Source organism: Strigops habroptila, chromosome 1 (genome assembly GCF_004027225.2).
Source record: "Strigops habroptila isolate Jane chromosome 1, bStrHab1.2.pri, whole genome shotgun sequence".
In the NCBI taxonomy this organism is placed as follows: domain Eukaryota; kingdom Metazoa; phylum Chordata; class Aves; order Psittaciformes; family Psittacidae; genus Strigops; species Strigops habroptila.
In genome coordinates, this window is record NC_044277.2 from 132,723,161 (window position 1) to 132,748,655 (window position 25,495).

General features: G+C 40.7%; 1 protein-coding gene across 1 annotated transcript in view; it reads right to left on the minus strand.

Annotated features, from left to right (window-relative positions):
- The window catches only part of HIBADH (3-hydroxyisobutyrate dehydrogenase), an 86,238-nt gene extending 63,175 nt beyond the window's left edge, over positions 1-23,063 (minus strand). Inside the window, exons 1-4 of the mRNA XM_030508795.1 lie at positions 22,796-23,063; positions 14,258-14,418; positions 9,863-9,972; positions 7,409-7,530 (exon numbers count right to left, since the gene is read on the minus strand). Coding sequence (XP_030364655.1) covers positions 7,409-7,530; positions 9,863-9,972; positions 14,258-14,418; positions 22,796-22,865 — 463 coding nt within the window. The 5' untranslated portion in view covers positions 22,866-23,063. The remainder of the gene's footprint in view (positions 1-7,408; positions 7,531-9,862; positions 9,973-14,257; positions 14,419-22,795) is intronic.
- Positions 23,064-25,495: the final 2,432 nt, after the last annotated feature.

Below are 25,495 nucleotides of genomic sequence, written 5' to 3' on the forward strand. Positions count from 1 at the left end.
TTTTGTTAGCACAACTTCAGAAACTTGTCTAAACATAAAGATGTCCTCCACTACAAGAGAACTTTCCGCAATGAACCAGTGACTTAAAATGGCTCTAGATTGTCAGATAATGTCGTCACACCTAAATCCCAGACTTGCCCAACTCATCACCATGACTTTAAAAAGAAAACATAAGTAATCCAGAATACTAGCATCATCCAGATAGGAGTCTATAGAAGATCAGTATTCATTCCTACTGATCCTGGATTTAGCCATTTAGGGGATCAACAAACAATTTACTTTCAAAGGTAAGGTCAGTTGTCCCTGACTGCAAAGTAGTTTCCCCCATGTGTTGTGGTTTTTGGGTTTTGGTTGGTTTGGGTTTGTTTTACTTATGATCTTAATGCTTCTTCTCATGTGTTTAGCCTAAGATCTGCAAATCTCCCCTGCTGCATAAGAGATTGTCTTGGTCTCAGCTGGGATAGGAAGTACTAGGAAGAAAATTAACATTATCCCAGCTGAAACCAGGACAGACACAAAATAAAACATGTAATTCTAAGTCTTCAGTGGCCCAATCCATCTAAGTAAGTATTGTGGTTTAACCCCAGCCAGCAACTAAGTACAACACAGCCACTTGCTCACAGCATCACCTCACCTGGTGGGATGGGGAGGAGAACTGGAAAAAAGAGTAAAATCTGTGGGTTAAGATAAGAACAGTTTACTAATTGAAATACAATAATAACAAAAATAGTCATGAAAAGGGAGACAACAAAAAGAGAGAGAGAAATAAGAAAGACAAGTAATAAATAATGCAACAGCTCATCACCTGCTGACCAATGCCCGTCCCTGAGCAGCGCTCAACCCCTCCTGGCCAACTCCCCACATTTATATACTGAGCATGATGTTATATGGTATGGAATATCCCTTTGGCTAGTTTGGGCCAAGTGTTCTGTCTCTGCTCCCTCCCGGCTTCCTATGCACCTCCTTGTTGGCAGAGCATGGGAAACTGAAAAGTCCTTGACCAGGGTAAGCATTACCTAGTAACAACTGAAACATTGGTGTGTTATCAGCATTATTCTCAGACTAAATCCAAAACCCATAGCACTGTAGCAGCTACTAGGAAGAAAATTAACTCCATCCCAGCCAAAACCAAGACAGTAAGTCAGGTTTCTCCGGATTATTCTTTTTCTTTTTAAACAACAGGAGTTGCACCCACAGACTGAAAAACTCCGTTTAAGGCAACACTGAATTGCAAGTATAAATTCTATGCATTAAGATTCAGAGTAAGTTGCATTTTCTCCAGTGGCACCTCCAATGCTTGTAGCTGGTGGGGTCTGTCTTCACACTGAAGGCTGCCATGCTAGCACAGTGTTTTTCCAGTTCTACTCTGTGCTGCACCTTCCAGTCTGTACTTCCTGCTCTGGTGTGCATGGTGTTGGGCTTGCTGCCGACACGTGTACCATCCACATTCAGCATAGTACAGTATGAGACTCGGAAGAAGTCAAGGGGTTATTAAGGTCTGGTGCTCATCATTCCCACTGTCCCAAGCACAGGAGTCATGCTAGATTTTTTGACTAAATGAAAAATATACACTTTGAACAAGAGGCTCCGTTTAAAGAGCAAAAAGAGAGAAAAAGAAGGCTACAAACATGTAAAACTAAAACAAACTTTATAGAAAGCTTCAAAGTCATCACTGCATTCCAGAAACATTTCCAAACACCACCTGCAATTCCTTAACTTTAAAAGTTCTCTAAAAGAAGCAATCAAAATTTAAAAGATGAAATTAAATGAATTTTTATTCCCTAGGACCTAGGACAGGCTGAAATGTGAAGATCGTTCTTAATCTGTGTATCACAGAACACTTGACAGGATGCGCCAGATACTAGCATTAAAGTAACCACAAGCAAGCAGAGCAGCTATTAGGAATGCGGTAACAGCTCACATACAGCCGTGGTTATTAGAATCAGTTTTACTGAGAAAAGGAATGTTGGCTCTAATTCTGCAGTTATCCCTTACTCTTTTTCAAAGAGTGCCACAGGGATTTTTAACTTCCATCTGGACAGCGTTCCTTTAACTGTTTTTGAACACCATGTGTGAGAACACAACAGAATTGTAGACATTAGAGATGGAAAAGACCTATTAGATCATGTAGTCATCCTCCTGCCAGTTAAAGATTTTTCCCTACAGAATAGTTCCTAGCACTTTGCCCAGTACAGTTTAAAGCATGTCGAGATATTTGGCTTCAACCATCTCCTTAGGAAAATTATTCCACAATGCATGAAGAATGTCGTTAGGACGTTTTTGCTGATAGACACAGCATGCATTTTTCTTTCCTTAATGATTTCCAGCCTATTATTCCTAGTTATATCCCACTGGGCCATCACGAATAACTCATCTTTACACCTTTGAATAAATGGAGACAGATATGTTTCCTACACATTGGTCACTAGTTGGCCAGACTACACACAATTGCACAGCCAAAAAATACACTATACTGTAATAAAATCAGTCATTCCACCCTTTTAGTCATAGTAGGATAATGGTCTCCACCTCAGTGAACATTTTCAGATGATACTCTCAACAAACCTGTTTATTCTTCCTTGCCTTCTGCTACCTTTGCATCCTTATCAAATGTGTAACATTTTCAAGATCTCCATTCCTTTCCATCTTCTCTCCAACAAAAAAGGTCTATTAAACTAGATTAATTTTGACAAATGTAAGTATTGCTAAATAGTTTAAAACACAAGTTATTAGGAATCAGAAGGTTTTCAAGCATCTCATATTATGAAGTATTTCTTTGGCCTAATTTCACTTGATTCTTCCTTTTTTTTTTTTTTTTTTTGGTTATCAATTACTTCCTGCATTACTTTTACTTCATTCAAATTTCAGAATAACCCAATAACATTTTTCATATGACCTTTGACAGTAAGGTGGCACATTGTGATTTCTACCACCATACCTACATCACCAACTTTGCAAAAAATTAATAAGATCAGATATACCCAGAAAAAATGAGCACCTAGAAATTAAGAAACATGTCAGGAAAGAAAAGATTAGGCAAGTCATGGAGTGACTGAGGAAGAGCTGAAGAAGTAGTGACGTGAAAATTATATGCTCAGTACCAGGAGCACAGAGAACATTGCGGCCATCCTGAGTACACGCATTCAGGCTTTAGAAATAAAGCATAAAGGCATAAATCAAGAAATAACACTGGAGCAAATATTGCTATGCCATTAGATCTTTTCCTCACCAACAAGAACGCTTGACATTGAGGGTGACAGGTCAGAATTATTAGTTCCAAATTCATAAACCTGCTTCATCATGACAGTGTTTCAAGGATCCTAACGGATATTCCAATCACTGCATTAGCAGGCCAAGAAGTCAAAACCAAACAAAACCTCTGGCAAACACATCAATGATACCTCCTTATTACAATAAAATTTACAAGCTAAGAGATACAACCTCTGAACCACTCATTACTATTTTTTATTTTTTAGTCTAGTCTGAAAACATCTTTCAAATCATCTTTGCAAGCATTGGTGTGCACAGGCATAGTCTTAACTCTTCTGCAAGGCCCTCTGTTCTGCTTCCCTTTGAAAAGACACTGCACTAAACCTTCAATGTTCAAGTAAGAGAATCACATTCAGCAATTATTGTTTGGCCTATTTAATCTGCTGTCAGTCTGACGATGCCACTGAAATACATTCACTTCTCAGTTTTGAGCAGGTGCCCTCTTTTTTATTTTTTATTTTTAATAAAAAGCTGTAATATTGAAACATATTGCTCTTTGAAATGAAATAACAGAAAAGATCTTCACAGTGTTTACAAACATTATTTTTCTTTGCTCCATATTATGTACGGATCTGGCCATACAGGGGATAAATCTGCAATTCACCCTTCAAGGACTAACATTTTACTTTACATTACCAGAGAGCTGAAATCTCAATTTGTAAGTGTTACTACTAATGTTCTTTCCATCACCTAGTGGCTAGCTGGAGCTTATGGAAGTAGTACTATGAGAACAAACAGTTTGAAATGACAGCTGGAATAGAAACTCCAACCTTTTCTTACCAGCTCCAACCCATAGTTCCTACAAAAAAATGTTCTATTCTACTGTTTATTACCATTGTAGCATGACTACAGTTCTCTGCATGACAGCTGTTATTAACAGTTAGCAGTCAGACTTTTTTATTGACATCTATGTTGGCTAAAGGAAGCAATGAGAGGAAAGATCTATGTAAGTTTCATTACCAGATCTAAAGAACCACACTTACAAAAGAAATGAAAGCAGTTTATCTGTACCTCCAAAAACAGAAAAGCAAATCAAACTGTCACATCTTTTTGTGAAGTTCTAGTAGAATGCAGTACAATGTATTTTGAGCTTAAGAGGAGCTGATGTAATTTCAGGAATCAGTGGACGGGGAAAAATGTTAAAAAAGTAGTATCTGAACACTAACAATGCTTACAATGAAGAAAGCATGGCATCAGGAATAAAAAGCCATTTCACCAACTGTACTTTAGACAATGAACATTTTGTATACTGAATTAAAGAGAGAAATGTTACCCTAACATCAGTGAAACCACTAGTAAAGTTTGCTCTGGATTGCAAGGTGAGAATCTGTATCATACTGTCAGTGAAACCAGTGGAAGGACAAACTCAAGGCAATTCTTAAAGGCTAAATTTAGATCCCTTATTCAGCCAATAGTACCTTCACCGCCAACAGAAGTCAGTTTTAAATATGCTTCTGTGATAATGTGTGCTTTAAAAGCCTTTTATACATACAAAGATGCAGAATCCAGTCTTTGCAAAAAGATAAATGTACTCCTCCAGATTTAAAAAAACCAACCAACCAACCAACCACGACAACAAAAAAAAACACCCAAAACCACAGATTTTGAAGATGTTCCCTCATTTGCTATATGCTCACAAAGAGCTTACAAATCAGGGCAGCACTGGGAACTGTGACACAACTTTCTCATGCGGACCTGCAAGAGATCCTAATCCCAAGGTAAAGCGATTGCTATCTCTAGACAGCATTAGCGGCATAATCTGCATGCAACTACAGGGATAAGAAGTATTTTCCAAAGTCAGTTAATACAAAATAACTTGGTGCATCAATTTCCACTAATGCGTCCTGACTGTAAGCTGCAAGTAAATGCTGTAGACGAATCATATGAAGTAGACGTCTCTACTACACTGGTGCACAAGTCATCTGAAAAAGATCAAGGGAAAGAATCTTTCAGGGGTAAGGGCTGCAAACAAACCACTAAAATCTGGCACTAACACTAGGCCTTAAGATTTTTTGTTTGCAATGTCAAGACAGGATTAAAATCACCACTATTTCTCCATAAGGTTTATAGCCCAAGCAATATTCAAAATATTATTTAGTTTGAGAAATAACTCGTTCACAGTGCAGATGAACATTAACATCCATCAGGCAACACCCAAATACCTAAAAACACAAGTGGAATTGTCTGCCAATAACAGCTAGTAAACAGACAGATCTAAAGACAACAGTTCAGGCATGCTGCTTTCTCTTCCTCCTCACTGCATCCCGCAAACGCCCTCCCTAACACTCCTGCCAAGTCTACAGCAACAGGATAATGCCTGCCAATTTCTAGAGAGCTGAGCATACTTCTCCATTTAGGGTTTTGTCTGAAGGCCAACAATCCAGTCAGGACATTCAAAAACACCCCAAAGACTTGATGTGTTAGGTCCTGAAAGATGGAAATAACAAAGCATAATATAAAATCTCTTTCCAACACACTTCTCCACATTTCTAGCAACTGCCCACTTCAAACATGATTTGTACAGAGCACTCCTTGGCATTCACAAGCATATGATGTACTAGAAAGCTAAATCTCAATTCTTTCCCCCTCCTTCAGAATATCATTCAATCTGTAACTGACACTGAAGACCAAATAACTTGTGTTCAGATAAACCACTAATTCCAAAAGGGCAATTTGTATTCAGACCAGTCCACTGTATGTTATATTACACTCAGCCACAAGATTACCATTTTCTCAAGGAACAAAACTCCCAAGACAGGTTGTTTGGAATCAAACTTTTCTTCATTCTTTGTAGTTATAGCAGCCTTAAAGCAAATCCTCACGGTTAAAAACCAGTTACAGAGATTTCTAAATGGTAAATAATTCCCTTGGATAAACAACATATTTGGGGTAAAGGGATTGAAAAGAACCACACAGAAGATGTCAGAATTGCCCAACTGGTAAGTAGAAGGCCATGCTGTGTTCAGAAAGGATCAGACAGATATATAATCCACCCACAACATACTTTTTTCCTGTGGTTTTTATTCCCAGGCTGACAAGTTATCTAACTTTATAAAAAAAGGATTAATATTTTGTCTGAGAAGCAAGAATCTTGTCTTCCCCATTATCTTTTTCAATATTGCCTACCTTAGTCTTCCAACTTTCTGTTCACATTAGAATTTGAATTGAAAATTTTGGCTTCTAGTGTGTAGCCAAATCCTGCCTTAGTTTTCAGTTGAAAATTAAAAAGATGGTTAGCTTTTGCTCCTCACCCACACTCATCTTCATGAGCTGAAATTCAGGCCATGCTCTTCCTAGCTTGTGCATGATACCTCTTACAAATTCTGAAAGCCTATGTTCTCTCTTACCCTTTGCATTTTTATCCTCTTTCAGATATAACTATCTGAATTACCTCATTAAAGACAGGAAAATGAAGAATTCTCATGATGCCACTAACATTAAATTTTAGAGTGGATAGTAAATACCCCAAGATTTTCCCACACAAAATGAGTTTTCCTCACCTTCTAATTCTAGCGGTTTTAGAGAATTCATCGATGGTTCTGTTTTCAAAACATTAATTTTGTGCTGCTGCTTTCCTCTCTCCACAAAATAAAAGACCTCTATGCTCTATATTCTTTCTTACAAGCGATGAAATACTCAGAGATCAGTAACTAGCAACTTCAAGAATATGCAAGTATCACCCACTTTCTTCAAATGTTATAAAACCAGAGGAAAGCTCTTTTTTTCCTGACAATTAAATCCCTTATTCCCCTCTTCATTATTTCCTTATTAATTAATGAAAAAAGCAGCAGAACTGCTTAATGGTAACTAAACAATCTTTCCCTAACAGAAAGAAATGGATGGAGACCGAAGAGATGTGAATACGTGCATAAAAATACAACTTTACAAAAGAAGTTAAATTAAAAGGACCATTGTACTATATCACGTGAAAGGTCAGTTTTTCCAGGTCTAACACAAAAGCATATTCTTAGCTCTTAAAAGTATTTCTACAATAACACACATTTCTTAAAAAAAAAGAGAATGCTGTACATGTAGCAAAGAAAGCAACTTTTACCAGCAAGGGTACAAACTGATGGCTGAAATTGCAAACAAAGAGACAACATGTCCAATATGAGGCAAACTGTTAATGAAGACTTACCTCCAGAAACTGGGGCATCCATGAAAACGGCTCCCATTTTTTCAACTGCTTTGGCTAATTCTTTTGAAACTGCAGGGTCTATAGTGCTGGAATCTATTAGCAATGAGCCTTTCTTCACTTTCCTAAAATTAAGATTTATTGTTAAGTATTTGTTGCACAAGACATCTGCAACTATTACCATGGCACTGACTTTCTTCAGCATGATAAATGCACAGACACTTTTCGGTACACTAATAAACAGAAAGTTTTAAACTTTACTGAGCAAGATCTGCTCAGTATGTATACTGCTGAGTATGTATACTGCAGTTTTGAATTACTCAAAACACAATAAAACCTGAACACAAAAAAGGATATGAATCCTAAACACTATTATTAAAAAAATTACACAAAAAAGGTGCCTTAGGAAAACTTGCCTAAAAGAATGCCGATTGCATTCTTTTAATCATTGCTAAAATTTAATCAACATAAAGATCATAACTAACACCACAAAAACCCACTGCAGTTTTAAAGTGAAGCAGGAGGAAAAATGTGAAGTTTTCCCACTGAGAGCTAGTAAATTTAGGCAGAAGAATTATATCCCAAACTGTAGAACGCAAGAAGTTGTACAGGTGTTCAAAAAATGCAATTAAAGTACAGTTTTCTAATGCCCTCAACAATTAAAAAAAAATTATATTTTTATCCCTCTTTCCATTCAATTGCACCATGACATCATGTCCACTGGACCAGCAACCACCATGAAATCAAACAGCATAGTTTTTTGTCATAAAAAGATGACTAATTTGAAGCTACACATAACAGATGAACAGGTTTGCTGCACCTTGTGTGCTCTTGACAGTACAGTGAATTTCGCTGAATCAAATTGCCTAGATTGCTGGAAATAGTCTCTGAATATATACAAACAATTGTGGACCCCACTGTAGCTTCAGATTCAAATAATGCCACATACACAGAACTTGTCCTTTTTCACAGGAGGGATGAGCTGCTGCAGTTAGTTTGAACACATGCAAATGAAAACCAGCGTGGTAAATACAGTTCTACATCGTCTCCCCTAATGTTCGGAACAAGGAGCAGTTGCACAGGCTCCTTGGTAACACAGCAGGATGACTAAGTTAACTCTTAAACACTCAGAGCATCAGCGTTTTCTTCAGTAGATGAAGAAACCGACTTCTTCAGAAAATGATCAAAGTCAAACCAGTCACCAAGGACCAGGTCACTCTAGTGTGACAATTAACCACTACTGTCAAATTACACTTTCTTCTCTTGAATACAGTGGCTGAGAAACTGCAGCAACACAGGACTGCTTTCCACATACCCTGTTCCCCTGCACTGTTTTCCACATCTAGGTCCGTGAAAGATTAACTGGCTGTGTTACATCAGTAAGTACTGCAAAGTCTTCAAAGCACCACCATCCTGGATACAATTCTCCTGCAGCTGTTTGCCCAGCATTGTGGGACAGATCCAATTACCCTTCTTCCCTGAAGAGTCTAAGTTATGGATACTTAGATCTGCTCAGTCCTACTTTGTGAGGAATTAACTACAGTAAGGGAAGGAAACAATTATTATTTTCTACATTGCAAGAAGAATAGAAATCCTCCTCCTCTACTTCATTTTACTATCAGACCACCTTAATATTGCCTATACTCCACACCTAAAAAAGGTGTAATTGGTTTTAGACAATCTACTGTATTTTTGTCTTCTGTATGTTTCTTCTTTTACTTTATTAACCTGGATAGCTGTAAGATCCTACATAATCCTCAGAGGTATTGAGTAGCCTTAAGTCAGCCTGCTAGGAGCAGTGCATATGTGGCCAGAAAAGCCTTTTAAATACTATTTATTTTTTAATTTGACAAGTCCAAAAACTGTATTAGAATTCCACAAACTATAGATTTTAGGCTCAGTGGAAATCTCTCCAGAAAAGTTAAAAACCAGTTTTGCATTAAACAAACTCTTTAGATAATTTCTTGTGTAATAAACAGACAATAAGAGTAGAAATCAATAAAGCCTTGTCAGTTATTCCACGTTAATGCACTTTAATGCCATGAGACACAATGGCATCTCTTCAGAACATTTCATTTATAGGATTTCAAGTTAAAGAAGGAAGCATTTGAGCAAATAATTGTTGCCAGCAAATATTCTTGGGACTACTTGTCTGTAGTACATTACAGTAAAAGAAAACATGCAACTGAGAAGGTAGAGAATAGTTAAGTTGCCTCAAATTCAACTGAGTTATAATTCTACTGAAAATAAATTAAGACTTTAGCTAAAAGCCATTCAACAGCAAACACAGGTTAAGAGAACTCATACAATTAGAAATATCAATAGTGACACAGCAGAGGAGAACATTAAGTGCCCTGAAGGCACAGCAAGAGTTACAGCAGCAGTGATCATCTAACAAACAATGTAGTACAGTCTTGAGTAGGACTGGGAATGCTCCAAACTGCAAAAAAATCTTACTTTAGAATTCCATTTGCTCCTGTGTAAACTTCTTTTGCATTGGGACTTGAAGGCAGCATGGTAATAATTCTGTCTGCTCTTTCTGCTACATCTGCCGGGGAATCTGTTACCTTTTAAAGGAAAAAAAACCCAAAACATATTAAAATTATGCAAGCTTACACTTCCTAAAAAAGAGATGTCAGACACATTTGCTGAGTTTGCTTTTAGTATTCACAGGGCACTGGTCACAACTAAACTAGGTAAAAAAATAAAACACAAGAAAACCTGCCCTCCTAGTGGAAATGTTTATTAATTGGATCCAGTAACAGAAAACCAAAAAAATCTGAAAAGGATGTCCTACCACAGAAGTTTCTCCAGAACATCTGCCAATACTTGCATCTCACCAATCCATTCATGAATCTTCAATTCACTATAAACGACTCATCTACATGAAATATTGCTCCATAACGTTTCTAAGGAGGGACAATATGAAGGATCACAGAAATCTTACTTTTTTTCTTGTCTTATATACAGCATTGGAAGAGAGGAAGACTGAGGCAAAAGAAAAAATTACTTAATGCACCTTTGAGCCTCACCTTAAAAAAAACAATGATGAACTGATGTTTCTCCCAGTATTACAGTTGACGTTTTTAAAAAGGAAAATTATCAACTCAAGCATCCTTCACCAAAAAGATCTGAACAAGTTTCAAAATATATCATTAGGTATTGGCTGCTAAATAAACAATCAATGACCATTCCTTATCTATTTATAACTACAGGCATTTGTTATCATTTTTCTTAGTTTTGATACTGAAGGTCCTTATGTAAATATATTCTCTTTTTAGAGACAATGCATTTATAAGGGCTCAGCACCAAAGAAAGCATGTTATATACACATTTGTAAGAAATGCTGAATAAGATCTTGAAGGACTTCGGGGATACAGCATGAGAAACCTTGACTTTTATTTGACTATAAGTAAAAGAAAGGAAGAATGTATATATTCACTGAACAAAGCTCACTCTCTCAAAAAAAAAGAAAACAAACTGGCATAGATGGGACTTAGAGGCAGGTTTTGTTTTGAAAGAATAAGTTAATACTACACAAAACATCTGGTATACCACAGAGTTATAAAAGGAAACATACCCTAGTCTAAAGAACAAAGCTTAGGAGGAATAAATGAGGCAATTATAAGCAGAAAAGCTTCTATTTCTGATTAGTTAATTTTATGACTTGCTTCCCTGGAGACCAGAGAGCCTAGCTCTTTATATAAGAGTATGAAACCTTTGTCTTTAGTTCTGAGTATCTCTGGTTTGGTTCAGTCCCAATGTGTATTATTAGAGGAGGAGAGAGGATGTGTGTAATTGGATCCTGCACTTATATACATCTTCTTATTTGAAACTATTATCTCCAGTATTCTTAGACGTTTACAAGTTATCAGCAGAAGACTCTGTGACCCATTTTCACCTTTCGACCAGAAGCTGAAAAACATACTATATTGGTCACATAACTTAAAAACTACATCAGCCTCACATTTGCACTTGGCTAGATAGGATATAACTGTTTTTTTGGTTACAGATTTAAACACTTCTTAACAGAGATATACAGAAGACACAGTAGTGTCTTTAATTTATTCCGTCCATGTCTTTCAAAATACTGACATGTCTTTTATAGGAAGAAAATGAGATTAAAAATGTACCTAGACTGGGATGGTACTTCCACAACCACACAAAGGAAAATCATTTTGCTACCTTGAAGTAAGTAGCAAAAAAAAAGGCAGGAATTGCCATTCTTGTCTTTTATGGTACTGTTAACAAATACGATTAATAATCCCAGAGGAAACCTATCTACCTGGTTCAACAAGCAGCATACACAACCTTTTATATTTTATTTGGGACTTCCTGTCTCAGAAATCAAGTTAAATTATTTGAAAGCTAGTAAGAAACATTAAGCATTTGAAATAATTAAGAATATGTGCGTAACTTTAAAAACCATACCAAATACTAATTGCTGATTACTAACATAGAGCATAATGGCTTGGAGCAGCAGCTCACCAAGTTCCGTACATGTTCTGACACTTGCCAGTTCAAGCAAACTTTTTTAGTATGCAACTGGATAGGGGAGACTTTTCTTCAACTGGACATTGGTTTATGCCCTTCAGCATGTGCATCTGCTTATATTTGTTCCAAAATGCTTTCCTATTTTTTTATTTATATTTATGATAAGTCAGTTAATAATTCCGCTTGCCTGAAATGCCATTCTTACTGAATACACTGAAGAAAGCTCTGGTTTTATGCTGCTTTATGCATCAGATGACTTCAGTAACATTCTCAAACTGTCAAATAGATACATAAACTGAAGCAAAGCAACTGTGTGACACATGTGTAAGAGAGAAAGTGATAATTATGAGGAAGGGAAAGACAGTAGAGTGCGGAGGCAGCCTGCTTGCTCACAGCACGGTTCAGTATCCACTCTTGTTTGTAGGCTTGCGACTTTCTCCAAGTTTTACCGCAAGTGGTTCCATATGCTCCTGCTCAGCCAGTTTTCCCCTTACTATTCACCATCAGCAGGCAGGTGGCTGCCTCCTGACGTACATTACCTCCCAGTTCTTTACTTTAGAGGATAAAGAAAGTGGAGTCACAGAATATGCAGAATTATGATCAAGCATCCCTCACCCTCCATATACCTTGGTAGTAGCACTGACTTTAAAAATGGACATCTGACAACATTTACTGTCTCTTGGGGGGAATCTTTTCACCTCTGTAACACTCCTGATGATTTTACCCTACCAGCCAGACTAAAGAGAAAGCAGCCCTTGGAGCCCAATATTCCTTCTACAGCTCTTTCTACAAGGCCCCCTGGACCCACAATTTTCCAACTCCTGAAAAAAAATGTCAGGGTAGGATTTACACCTATAGATCAAGAAGAAGAAGTTACGTTTGCATATTTTCTTTACGTGTGTTTTATTTGTATTTAAGCCTACCCATGTATTCTCTTAGTGATTTACGATCTTAAAACATACTTTGGGCTTTATTTTTAAAAGCGTTACAGTTTACCTTTAATATCACATGTTAAGTCTTGCAGTGGATGCCAAGGATTCTATTACTATGGCAATAAGCTATCCAAATGGGCAGCCACAGCAAAGAGATCCCACTGCAGAATATGGATTAAAAATACAACCAATTGTTCAAAACAGACTTCCTTTCCATTTGCCCAGCCTCTTACTCAAGATGGGTCTGGTTCTGGTCCTGAGGGTCTCAGCTGCTTTAACAAAATAAAAGGAATAACTAGGAAAAGAAGCTGCAAAGAGTAGTTTCCCACTTGAGGCCATGATTTTGTAATCATTCAAGGAGAGCTGCAATTAATTATTAACAGGTACACTTTATTATTTCATCTTTTGGGAATCTGGATGTTACCTCATTATTTTAAAACAGCTGCAATAAGCTTCAACAGTTTAGACTTTCAAGGCATACAGTTCCTCTATCTAGATCTACCTACAATTTCCCTGCCACTGCTGGAGAATTCCCTCCCATCCTCTACACTGTCAAATAAGAGTATTATTTTTACATTGGTTTCTCCTTACTTGAGTACATTCCTTTGTTTCTGTGTTTTATGCACCTATGCATCCAGCCACAACCATCTAAACTGCTATTGCTCTGAAGTACGTCAAAAACATTCACATACATTTCAGACACCTAGAAATAACCCAACCTTCTGAGAGACTGAAAGGGTTTCTGGGTGTATTAACAGATCAACAAAAGCAATAGCACTGACTGGCATAGGGCCAAGATTTTGCAGGGTATATGGCAGGAAGGTAAAGTTCCTTAATGTGATCAATTTCCTTCCCTCCTTTTTCCTTTTCATTCCTTCCTCTTCTCTCACCATAACGTTCCTCACCTCCAAGAGAATAAGCACTTAAATAATTAGATTTTTCTCCTACCCCTGAGGACTGCACCTTGAAGCAGCAGGAAAGCTCATATGTCCCTATAATCCTTACAGCTATGCCAGCAGGAATTTTTAACTAGGGTCGTTTAACCTGAAAAGGTCAAAGTAGGAACCAGATGAAAAGCAGCCCACTGGCCATCTAGACCTGAGGGAGAATGAAGCAGGAGAAAGAAGGAGGTGAAAGAACAGGCCATCAACCTACTCTCATAAAAAAGAGGGGAAAAAAAACCCAAACCAGCCAGAGAAGTCCAGCAAGGTAGCAATTCTGGCTAACAGCATGAAAATTACTTAGATTAGAATCATGTCTTTGCCCACAAGTGAAACTTCCCAGGTTCAGATTGTATCAGTATGCTGTCTTAATTCCAATTGTGATCTTAACCAAGAAAAAAACCCAGATTATTTAGTTGCATTGCATGCAAGAACCATTCAACACATATAGTTATTGTTGGAATAAAGAAAGTTTATTACTATACCTGAGCACCCAAGTCTTGAAATTCTTTGCAAGCTTCTGGGAACACATCATATGCAATAACTGGATATCCATGTTTTAACAGGTTTTTTGCCATTGGATTTCCCATGTTACCCAGTCCAATGAATCCAACTGGGGTTTTGGAAGCCATTGCCCTAGAACACACTGATTTCAAAACAATAAATATCAATATATTGTATTTTAGAGGAATGTGTAACAATGATGAAACAAAAGCTAGTATGTTATCTGTTTTCATTGATTTAAACAACTTTACACTTGAAACAATGGAAATGTGAAACCTATTCTACATAATTTAAACCATCCCAAAATTATTTTTCTACATATCAAAGGTTTATGTGGGTGTTTCACAAAGTATAGTAATAATCAAACTTCAGCAACATCCCTGAAAGCTAAGGTCTGAGAAGAGCTCAAACACAGACTTCAAACATGCAGGCATGGCTGTATTTCGTTATGTGTCTAAATCCTAAACTGGATAGACAAAATCAAATTTTATATATAATTTACAGACTCCTTCCTTGCAACTTTGGTTGCAGCCTTGGGATACAGAGCCTGTTCTCTAGAAATGGACTGAGGCTGTCACTTTATTTCATGCTGCCCCTCACAGATAATAACTAGACTCTTCTGATCCTGCACTCAGATACAAGGGGACAGTTCAAAAGTCATTGCAAATCCTTTGAGCCATGTAAATACTGAAAACTGTAACAAACTATAGTATAAACACAGTATTACGAGTCTTTACAGGAATAACTCCTGCATTCTATTTGCTGTACTAACAAGACAGAACTATAAAGCATAACCTACAATCTGTGGAAAACACTACAGTTTCAGTCAGTTTTTACAAGTAGTAGCAAGTATCAACTGCTGGACAGTAAATAGCATCGCAGGCATTTATTTACCACAATCGCCGTCTCGTTACTCCAAACACTCCTAAGACAAGGGCAGCACAATTTGGCAGTGCTGACATTTCTTTGCCAATTCATAAAATAATTTCTCCTTTACAACAAAGGAAAAGGTTATGCAGAATAAACACTAAGGCATGTGGCATCTAAGCAGCCAGAAAGAAGGCTAACTAACTACAGAACTACTGTAACCCTGAAGTGCACATACAGAGAATGTGCCTAAGCTGGATTGAGACTCTAAGCGGTCTCAACGCTTAGCAAAGAATCCTCCCTAGGCCAATAACACTTGATTAATCATTTTAAAGTCTTTCTGACTTCAAGCTCCTTCTCAGCCAGCAATGGTCATGCTCTTTGATCTGCAGCACTATTTTGGAAGTGCCACATTTAATAAATCAGGTTTGTTGAGAGAACTTTGGTCTGAGACAGTTTCCACAGATGCCTGCAGCAATTACATAGCTAGAGAAGTAGCACAATTTAAAAGAAAACTGCACTGGGAAAATGCTGAGTGCAAACTGAGATAAGTCAGGAAAAGAGCACATTGCTTTTTGAAGAAGTACTAGATGTCAGATCCAGGAGACAAATGAACAAAGAGCCTAACCACCATCATCAGCCATAGTAATTATCTTGGAGTGTTTTCTTCTCATAGTTTCTATGAGCCAGTCTTACCCAGTACATCACTTACACTACTCTAAAATTGCTCCTCTTGTTAGCCCGAAGATTCCAGCTTCCTGAAGAGGTTCAACTCCTGGTTTTCAGCATCTTTCTTGCTCCACCCCTTAGTACCAGTGGATCTTATTTACCTTGACTTCAGCAAAGCTTTCAAAACAGCCTCCTCTAATAACCCAGTAGCCAAATGTGGAAAGCATGCACTGGACTGGACTGCAAGACTACCTGATGGATGAAATATTGTCTGGACTGTCAGGTTTAAACAACAGTGATCAGCGGTTCAAAGTCTAGCAACAGCCAGTCATATGTGATGTTCCTCATGGGTCAATACTGAGAGTGCTGCTGTTTAAAAATTTCATCAGTGACTGTGATGATGGGACATAAGCACTCTCAGCAAGATCACATGTGACACCAAACCAGTGGGAATAGCTGAAAAACTGCAGGGCAGGGCTACCATTCAGAAAGGCTGAGGATATGGGCCTCAAGAAGTTCAACAAAGACAAATACAGTGTCCTGTACTTGGGGCAGAAGACATCATGGGAAGCTGAGGACTGGCTACACAAGCTGCAGCTCTGCAGAATCTGTGGATTCCCCCAGAGAGCAAGTCGAGCCAGTAGTGCATCCATGCAGCAAAAGATAAATGACATAATGCGCAACATTAGCAAGGACATACCGAACAAGTCAAAGAAATTGGTGATTCCACTCTACACAGCACAATACACAAGAGATGTGGTCAAACTGCAGACAGCCCAGCAGATATCAAGTAGTATGACCAAGGAGTTGGATAATACGGTCTATGACCAGAGGTTAAGGGAGCTGTCTGTGCTTAGCTTGTTTAAGCAAAGGCTAATTGCAGTTTTCTACTACCTACGGAGTGGGAGGAAAGAAGAGTTACAAGGCAAATGAAGCCAGATTCTTCATAGAGGTGCACAATAGGGCATGGGATGACAGCCAGAAGCTGCAGGAAGGGAAATTCCAGTTGGAAATATGAAAAGCATTGCTGATGTGGAGAAAGGTGCTGCACTACAACAGGCTGCACAGAGAAGTGGTGGAACCTCCATCCTTGGAGCAATCTTGGAGCACCCAGAGCAACCTGGTCTAGCTTTAAAGTTAGCCTTGCTTCCAAATCTCAGTCATCTTTGTGAATTCCAAGTAACCTTATCAGAAGCATAAATCTGGCTACCGTGGCTAGGCTCACTCTTGTAGACTCTTTACTTTTATCCTGATCGCTGCTTTTCTGACACGGTCTCATGGACATCTAACCATCAAGAAATTCTTCATCATCTCCAAAAAACTTTCTTGATACCTTTTTTTCTGTATCAGAACACCAGTAGTGATGCCTGTCACTCGCACCTATAGCTTAGAAGACCCGACCATGATCTGCTTAAATTTGATCGATTCCTCCTTCATCGTATCTGAGATCTCAGCTACTTCAGAACATGGTCACACGGTCATCTGGGTCAACTTAATAGAAAAAATCTTGCCTTGATCTTCATGGAAATATTGAGGATTCAGAAGGACATTTTGCCCGTGCTACTCTCTGTTGCTCCTTCTTTGCATCCTGCCATACTTTTCTCTATTATGTCACCTAAGACTGCTTTGCTTTGATGACTTTCCATGGCTATCATCACATCTTACTATGAAGACATCAACTGGTAATTGGACTGCAATGACAAACCTGTTGCCAACAAGCATTTCTATTACTTCTCTAAGGCAGCTCTTCACAATGTAAATATCCATGAAACCAACTCATTCTTCTACTACAAGACCTTCCTTGAAAATCATAATTTTGCAATATCCCCACAAGGCATAGCAACAGCTAAGCTTGAACACAAGGCAACATGCTGTTGATATTATTAGATTTGAGTCACTGTATTCTATTATGTCCCCCTTTGTCTCTCTGTTGATTTTCTCTCGTCTTAGTTCATGAATCAGGAACCATTTGCTGTCTGTGCTAACTAGAACATATTCAAATCCACAGGAATTGGGACCTGTTAGAGAAATAATCCTATTCCTGACTCGGCTTCTGACTACTCAGTGTGGTTTAACTTTTCACAGCCTAATGTTAAATTAGCCACTTTAAAACGATATAATTTGACTAACAGCTTTGAAAAAACTCCAGATCCCCAGATACTCAAATAGAAGAAAACTGCTTTTAAGGACTGATGAAATTAGCTCACAGACATATCTAACAGAGCTGATTTCAATTAAATTTGAATCAACTGCATTTAGAATCATGGCATATTTTTTAATGACTGCTTAAGACAGTGGGGGTTTGCCAAACAGAGGATGTTTAAGAAGACATGGTTTTTCACATCTTCATATTAAATGAAACTCCACAGGTGCTATCACGGAAAGTGATGTCCAGCTTGAATATCTAGGCATGTTTACCATTTGCTACATGGCACAGGCTCGGTTTTGAAATAAATGTATAATTCAAACACCTAAGGATTGGTGTTCTGCAAAGCCACATACACGTAGGCTTAACTAATCCCATCGATCGTACAAGCATTTGCAGGAACTGTCCCTGTGGTATTGAGTCCATTTTACTTCAACCATAAAATTTACGGTAACCCGCTGCAATCACATGGCTGGAAAAATGCCCAGTCCAGATTCAATTTCTAACAGAAGATAGAGAAGCAACAGAAGGTATTTTCAAAGTAAGCACTGATACCATGTGCAACTAATTCTCTTTCACTGGGAACAGAACCAGCAACATAGGTTAATCTATAGATCAAGTTAATAGAGAGCAAAACCAGCTACAGCTACAATGACTCCAAAGAATTCGGGCTTTCCCCAGGACATTCTTCATTATTTTCTTGAGGGAACATGTGCTCACCGAGCCCCATGACTATGGAGACTCCACTGATGAGGAGGATCAACTTATGACCCTCTTGCCATGTTGGGGGCTTACAGACAATACAGATTAAAATGTTTTGCTTTGAAAAGTCAGCCTACAATAGAAACACTTGATCTGATCTACAATTTCACAAGAATTTAACCTTAAAAATAGTTTGATTAAAAAATCAGCAAGCATTTATGAATCTCTGAATGCCTCTTCTTGAATAGAACACATCCATTAAGAGAGTAAACTCAGAAATGCAGAGTTTGCAATCTTCACCATAGAGTACCTGGCCTGTCAATGACCTAAAACTTAAAACTTCTGTTTTCAAGCCTCTATATAAAGGTACTGAAAACAATTCTCTTTTTAACCTGAACGATTACAGTTACAAGTTTAGACAATTTCAGATGTTTACATTTCATTTTACACTGTCTCCCAACCTAATGACTCTTACAGTTCTGAGAAGGAATTTCAGCTCCAGTGGTGCCTTGAATTCACTGCAAATACCACACTGCACAGTCACTACAATATGCACTGCAGAGGAAATCTCTTCGTATTCAAACAAAATGGAACTAATAGCTGGATAGGACCACAGACAGTAGAGCTGGAGAAGGTCCAGTATGCTTGTACTCTGAGGGAAAGCACAGCCTAAGTGGCTGAGAACAGGACTGAGAAACCAGCAACTCTCAAATTGTAATCTCAACTATATTACTTACTTTTTGGCTTTATAAAATCTATTCTGAACCATGTTCTCCAAAATTTCTAGCTCTTGGGTTGGAATCCCTAGCTCTGCAGTCAAATGAAACCAATAAATCTGGCACAATAGAGAATAGCCCACATATTCCTGTCCCATATGAATTTCCTAATCAAAGTGGTTGCATTAATATTCTTGATCTCTCTGGATCAATCAAACTTGAGTTCTTTCCCAGCCCAGTCGGTGAGATGTAACAGGAGCATGGGAAGATGCCCAGAGGAAGCTCAACTACTTAAGTCGCTGGTTTTGCTCGGGAAGTACAGTTGCATATGAAGTAATTTAACAAGGAGAGGGAAACAATTCAATATAAGCCACCAAACAAGGATTTTGCCACTGATTTAGCATTGTAAGTCTAGTACAAGAGAAGACACGATCCCTTTTCTCCTTCCTGTTTTGAAAAAAGAGATCAGAGAGAGCTTCTGTATTTTGTGCAGACTTCTCTATGGATACTCACAAAACCTCTACTGATCTAGATCCTGGAGGAAACTAGATGGAGAAACATAGAAGTTAAGAGAGGCCAGCTGTACACAGGCAGAATGAGGTCTTTCTGCTCCTAGCAGCTTTGCCAATGGAATTTAAATTGCCCCAGGGTCATTGGCTTTTAAACGTTATGCAATAATTTTGAGAACTGCACTCTGCCAAGATTATAATTTAAGGAGATTGTCTGATTCAAAATTTGGCCATCTTTACACTGAAAACATCCAATTTACTTTTCCTTGCCTCTGTAAAGGTCTACTGATGAAAACCAGACATGCTATCTTGCAACAGTCAGAGTCTTCTTACCTCATTTTTCTTATCTGCAGCTATACCTCATTAAATGTTTCCGAATACATTAAGGACAAAAACATGTAGGAAGTACTTTTTGTATAAAAGAGTATCAAGTGTACACTTGATCCCTCAATTTAGTAATGTGCTCGACTTCTTTCATGGTAGGTCTTTCTGTCATAATCCTTGCTTTGTAATTAATGCTTCTGTGCAACAGAGCATGAAATCATTTGACAGTTCGAACACAGCTCCTGCATCAACAAAAGTAGTATTTAACTATTAACTGAATGGGTCCCTACTATTCATTCAAAATTACTTGTAGAGACATTTTCTTTCTCTAGCAGGGTACTGTCTTCTCTGATGAACAGCTCCCTAAGTTGATAAATCTTCATTCACCAGAAAATCTTCCTTTCTCAGCCATGATACCTCATTAACCCCCACTTTATCCCCCCTAGTAGTGCCCAGGAAGGATTTCTCCACATCCATCAAAAATGTATTTCCAAGTAAGGTCATATACATCCTCTGAATGAAGCACCTTCGCCAGTGACTGCCAGCTGCAGATCATAAGAATACGAAGTCTCTATCCAACTTGCTAATACAGAACATACACACTCTAGATGCTCCTCCAAAATCTGCACTCTGTTATTTTCCTCCTTGACGATTTAACAGTCTCTGGTGTAAACATACAGAAGAAACAAACCATCATGGTCTGCACCAGCTGCAAAGAGCAACTGACAAGTAACTGAGGAGCATTCATAAGTGAATGGAGACAGTGTGCTCACTAACCAAGCTGTGGTGTTGGACAGCTCTCGGATCCAGCAGAGTTCTTTCACTAGGATGGCGTTTCACTCAGAATGACAGGTGAAGAAATCACTGCTCAAAAGACAACTTGCAGGCTATTCGAAACTAAAGAATAGGATGGCAAGCCTAATAAGCGCATTAGAGATGGGGAAACCTCGACATATAACTAAGCAGTAGAGCTTAGCAGTTAAGAAGGCTTAATGCTTAGACCTTCATCCCATGAACACTTTTCAGAGCCAACAGGACTTTCAGCACAGTCACTACTGACTAAGCCAGAGGTTCAATGCTGTGGGTGAAATTCTGTTCTATGCAAGTTTCTTGGGAAAGTCACAATTTCTCCTTAGACTTAGTCACATTTTCCCGCTCAGGTCTTCAGGCAAATGCAAACAGTATTTTTCAACTTTAAGGGCCAGTGTAGTGCTTTTGGTTGCTCCTCACACCTGCGCTTACCACCAAAACCCAAAATCTCTTCCAACTTCTCTACATTAAACATGACCATTGGGACAATGACAAAGACAGTGGATTTCAAAGCTCTTACAGAAAATTACAACAGCTACCATGCACTGAAAGTTCAAAATACATTGAAAGCTACTGCTTCCAACTGTGGTATCACAGAAGGTACTAAATACACAAACGGCTCTCCTGTATTTAACTTTACTAGCATGTGATCAATACACTTGCTGCACCTGAGCTATTACTTAGCACACCACCAGAGCTGCAACTGCAAAAAAAAAAAAAATCATGCATTGATGAAAAAGAGACAGTCAAGCAAAAATTACACTGAAAGCTAATTTCAAAATTGTCAAACACTTTTCATTGATCAGTTTAAATGAGGTTCAAAGGGGAATTACAAATGTTTAAAAGTTACTTAAAAGTAATTGAGTAATTCTTGAAACACTTTGTTAAGTGTCAGGATTTCAGAACCATATACCATTAAAAATATATATTTCTTCCTCTTTCCTACTTGAAAAACTTTCACTTATTTGTTGTGGAGCCTAACTATACAGTGACACACACGAGCCACAGGCTGCTATCAAAATGATATTGGAAAGACTACTAAAAGTATATTTTCAATCATTTACTTCAGCAATGGAAACAGTACCCGGAAACAAAAGTGTGATTTTCAGGACTCTGAAAAGGCAAAACGTCTAGGTCCAGTTCTGCAAACATATTCTTCCTTCACTTACACTGACAGGACATTTAAAGGTGATTGCTCCGTCCACTGCCTGCGAACCAACCATATGTGCAAGTGACTGCCTGCGGAGCTGGAACACGAGGAAGTGCTATTGGATTTACCTTCAATTTAAGGGCAATAATCATATACAATGATCGAGAGGGTCGAACAGCCCAAATTTAGGTAACAGGTACTGCCAACACGTCACTGATGCTACAGGAACTACTCGTGGGCTCTGATAATTTCCAGGCATGCTATTTTAAGTAAATGAATGAAAGCATTTATTGAGCTGAGCCACTCCGAAGCTTCAGCACGGCCTCAAATAACGCGGCAGCGGGAGCCGCTTCGCGGGAGCGCGCCGGGCCACCGACAACCCCCCGCGCTGCCCCGGGGGGACCCTCCCCGGGGGTGCTGCACGGCCAGGCGGCTCCGGGGCCCGCCAGGCGCGGGGCCGGCCGCTGCACCGGGCCCGTGGGTGCGGAGGGCCCATGGGCGCCAAGGGCAGCGCGGCGGCAGCGCTCCCCGGCCGAGTCCCCGGGAAGGCCCGGCCTTTCCCCGCCTGGCAACGACCGCCCGGCGGTCAGAGCGGAGCCGCTGGTGCCGAGGGGAGGGGTCCTTACCCATCGCCGCGACCCGCCTGTGCCAGCGCCACCAGCCCGCAGGTCCCCCGAGCACCACAGCCGCGGCCATGCTGCGCACCGCGCCGAGTGACCTCCGGCCAGCGCCACCCGCCCCGGCACCTCCCCGCCCGCCGCCGCCGCCGCCCGCCACCGCCAGCGCGCTGTGAGCGGCAGCTGCCGCAGCCAACCACAGGCGTCCCTTGGCGGAGACAAGCCAATGGGAGCACAAAGCCGTCTCCCCGCGGCCGGCCGGCCCCGCCCGCCGCCCCGTGATGGAGGGGGCCGGCCTCCCTCGCCACTCCCGGAGCGCGGAGCGGGGCGGGGCGGGGGCCGGGCAGGCGCTGGGGCTGCTCATTGGGGCGGCGGGGCGGTGGGGAGCTGCGTCCCGCTGCCTGCGGCGCCCCCGGGGGGTGTTTCCTTCCAGCCCTCCTCGGCTGCGCCTGCCCAGTACGGCCTCCCGTTCCTGTGTCGCCGCTGAGGAGGACGCCTGGCTGAGGGCAGAGAGAGTCGGGTGTTTGGCGGCGGCGGTGGTTTGTGGTGCGACACTGTGGGGAGCGCGGCCCCGGCAGTGTGTCGTAAACCGCGCCGAGGGAAAAGGCCGCCTCGCACTGCTTTTGCCGAGTCAGATAGCAAATAGGCTTTGGAGCTTGTGACTGGGTTCGTCGTTGTGGTGGGTTGACCCTGGCTGGACTCCTGGTGCCCATCAAAGCTGCTCTCACAGGACAGGGGAGAGAAAATACAACGAAAGGCTCGTGTGTCAGGAGAAGGAAAGGGAGAGATCATCCAGCATTTACCATCATGGGCGAAAGAGACTCGACTTGGGGGAAAAAATTAATTTATTACCATACAAATCTCAAAGTAGGATAATGAGAAATAAGTCTTAAAACACCTTCCCCTCACACAACCCCCACCCCCCCACCTCTTCCTTCCTCCCGGGCTCAACTTTACTCCCAATTTTCTCTACCTCGCCCCACAGGGCAGAACAGGGGGATGGAGAGTGGAGGTTTCAGTCAGCTCATCGCACATTTTCGCTGCCGCTCCTTCCTCCTCAGGGGACGACTCCTCACACTCTTTTCCTGCCCCAGCGTGGGGTCCCTCCCACAGGAGACAGTCCTCCCTGAAATTCTGCAGCAGTGGGGTCCTTCCCACAGGCTGCATTCTTCACAAACTATTCCAGCATGGATCCCTTCCATGGGTGCAGTCCTTCAGGAACAGACTGCTCCAGCGTGGGTCCCTTCCACGGGGTGCAGCCCTTCAGGAACAGACTGCTCCAGCGTGGGTCCCTTCCATGGGTGCAGTCCTTCAGGCACAGACTGCTCCTGCGTGGGTCCCTTCCATGGGTGCATCCTTCAGGAACAGACTTCTCCAGTGCGGGTCCCCTGCAGGGTGAGAGGTCCTGCCAGGAGCCTGCTCGAGAGCTTGCTTCCCACAGGGTCACAGCCTCCTTCGGGCATCTCCACAGGTAGATATTTGCTCCTCATAGACCTCCATGGGCTGCAGGGGCACAGCCTACCTCACCATGGGGTGCACCACAGGCTGCAGGGGAATCTCTGCTCCAGCACCTGGAGCACCTTCTCCCCTTCACTCTTCAGTGCCCCTGGTGCCTGCAGAGTTCTTTCTCTCACATACTGTCACTCCTCTCTCCATTTGCAATTGCCATTGCACAGGTTTTTTTCCCTTTCTTAAATGTGTTATCCCAGAGGCACTACCACCGTCACTGATGGGCAGTGGGTCTGTCTTGAAGCCGGCTGGCATTGGCTCTAGAGGACAGAGAGGAAGCTTTTAGCAGCCTCTCACAGATGCCATCACTGTAGCCCCCACCCTCCCACTACCAAAGCCTTGCCACATGAACCCAGTACAGTTGTGCCCAGAGTGCAGTTCCCAAAGGCCTAACCACAGGGTTAGTAACACCAGTAGGATTTGTATTTAAACAAGGTAGCAAGAGCTGTGCAGCACACCCCCAGCCTAGCACCTGGCAGGGCTTGGAGACCTTGCTGGAAGTCCGGGGAGAGCTTCAGGCCCTTCAGGGGTGTGAGGGAGCAGGCCTGGCTCTGAGGGAGGGCACGCTGGAAGCAGGTGAATGCTGCCTCCTCGGAGCAAGGCTTCAGCTCCCGTCCTGCAACTGCCACGTTCAACTCTCTTGAACAAAATAGTTATTTTCTTTTCCTCACAGAAAAACTTGCCTTAGTTTGTTGTGGAGGAATGGTGGGTACTCCATCAATAGTCATTAGATTACTATAGTTTGGTCAGAGTTGCTGCGGTATAATCTACAGACTTTGAGGAGAATGTAGTTATCAGGAATAGAGCTCAGGTCTCACAAAGTCAGCTGTTCACTCAGTTATAGATAAGTACAGAAGGAACAGGGTTAATACAGGAGCTTGGCTCACCTACCAGTACCATAATATATTTTTTATATTTGCCCCTATAAAGCAATGAGTGATACACAGTTAAATTAACCCAGCTCAACGTAAAGGAATTTTGTGGGCACTGAAGGAGGCTGTGATGATATAGTAGTTTTACTCTGGCATGTGTGAGTACTACCACTCAACAAGCTGATCCCGTACCTTCACCCAGTTGCTCTTTCTCTCATTGCCTCTCAGCTGAGCAGTGAGACAGAGTCTGACTTCAGAAGAAAAAAAGATCCCTGCAGCTAAGGCAATGGAAAGAGACACACAAACTCAGAAACACTTTAATTCGTTA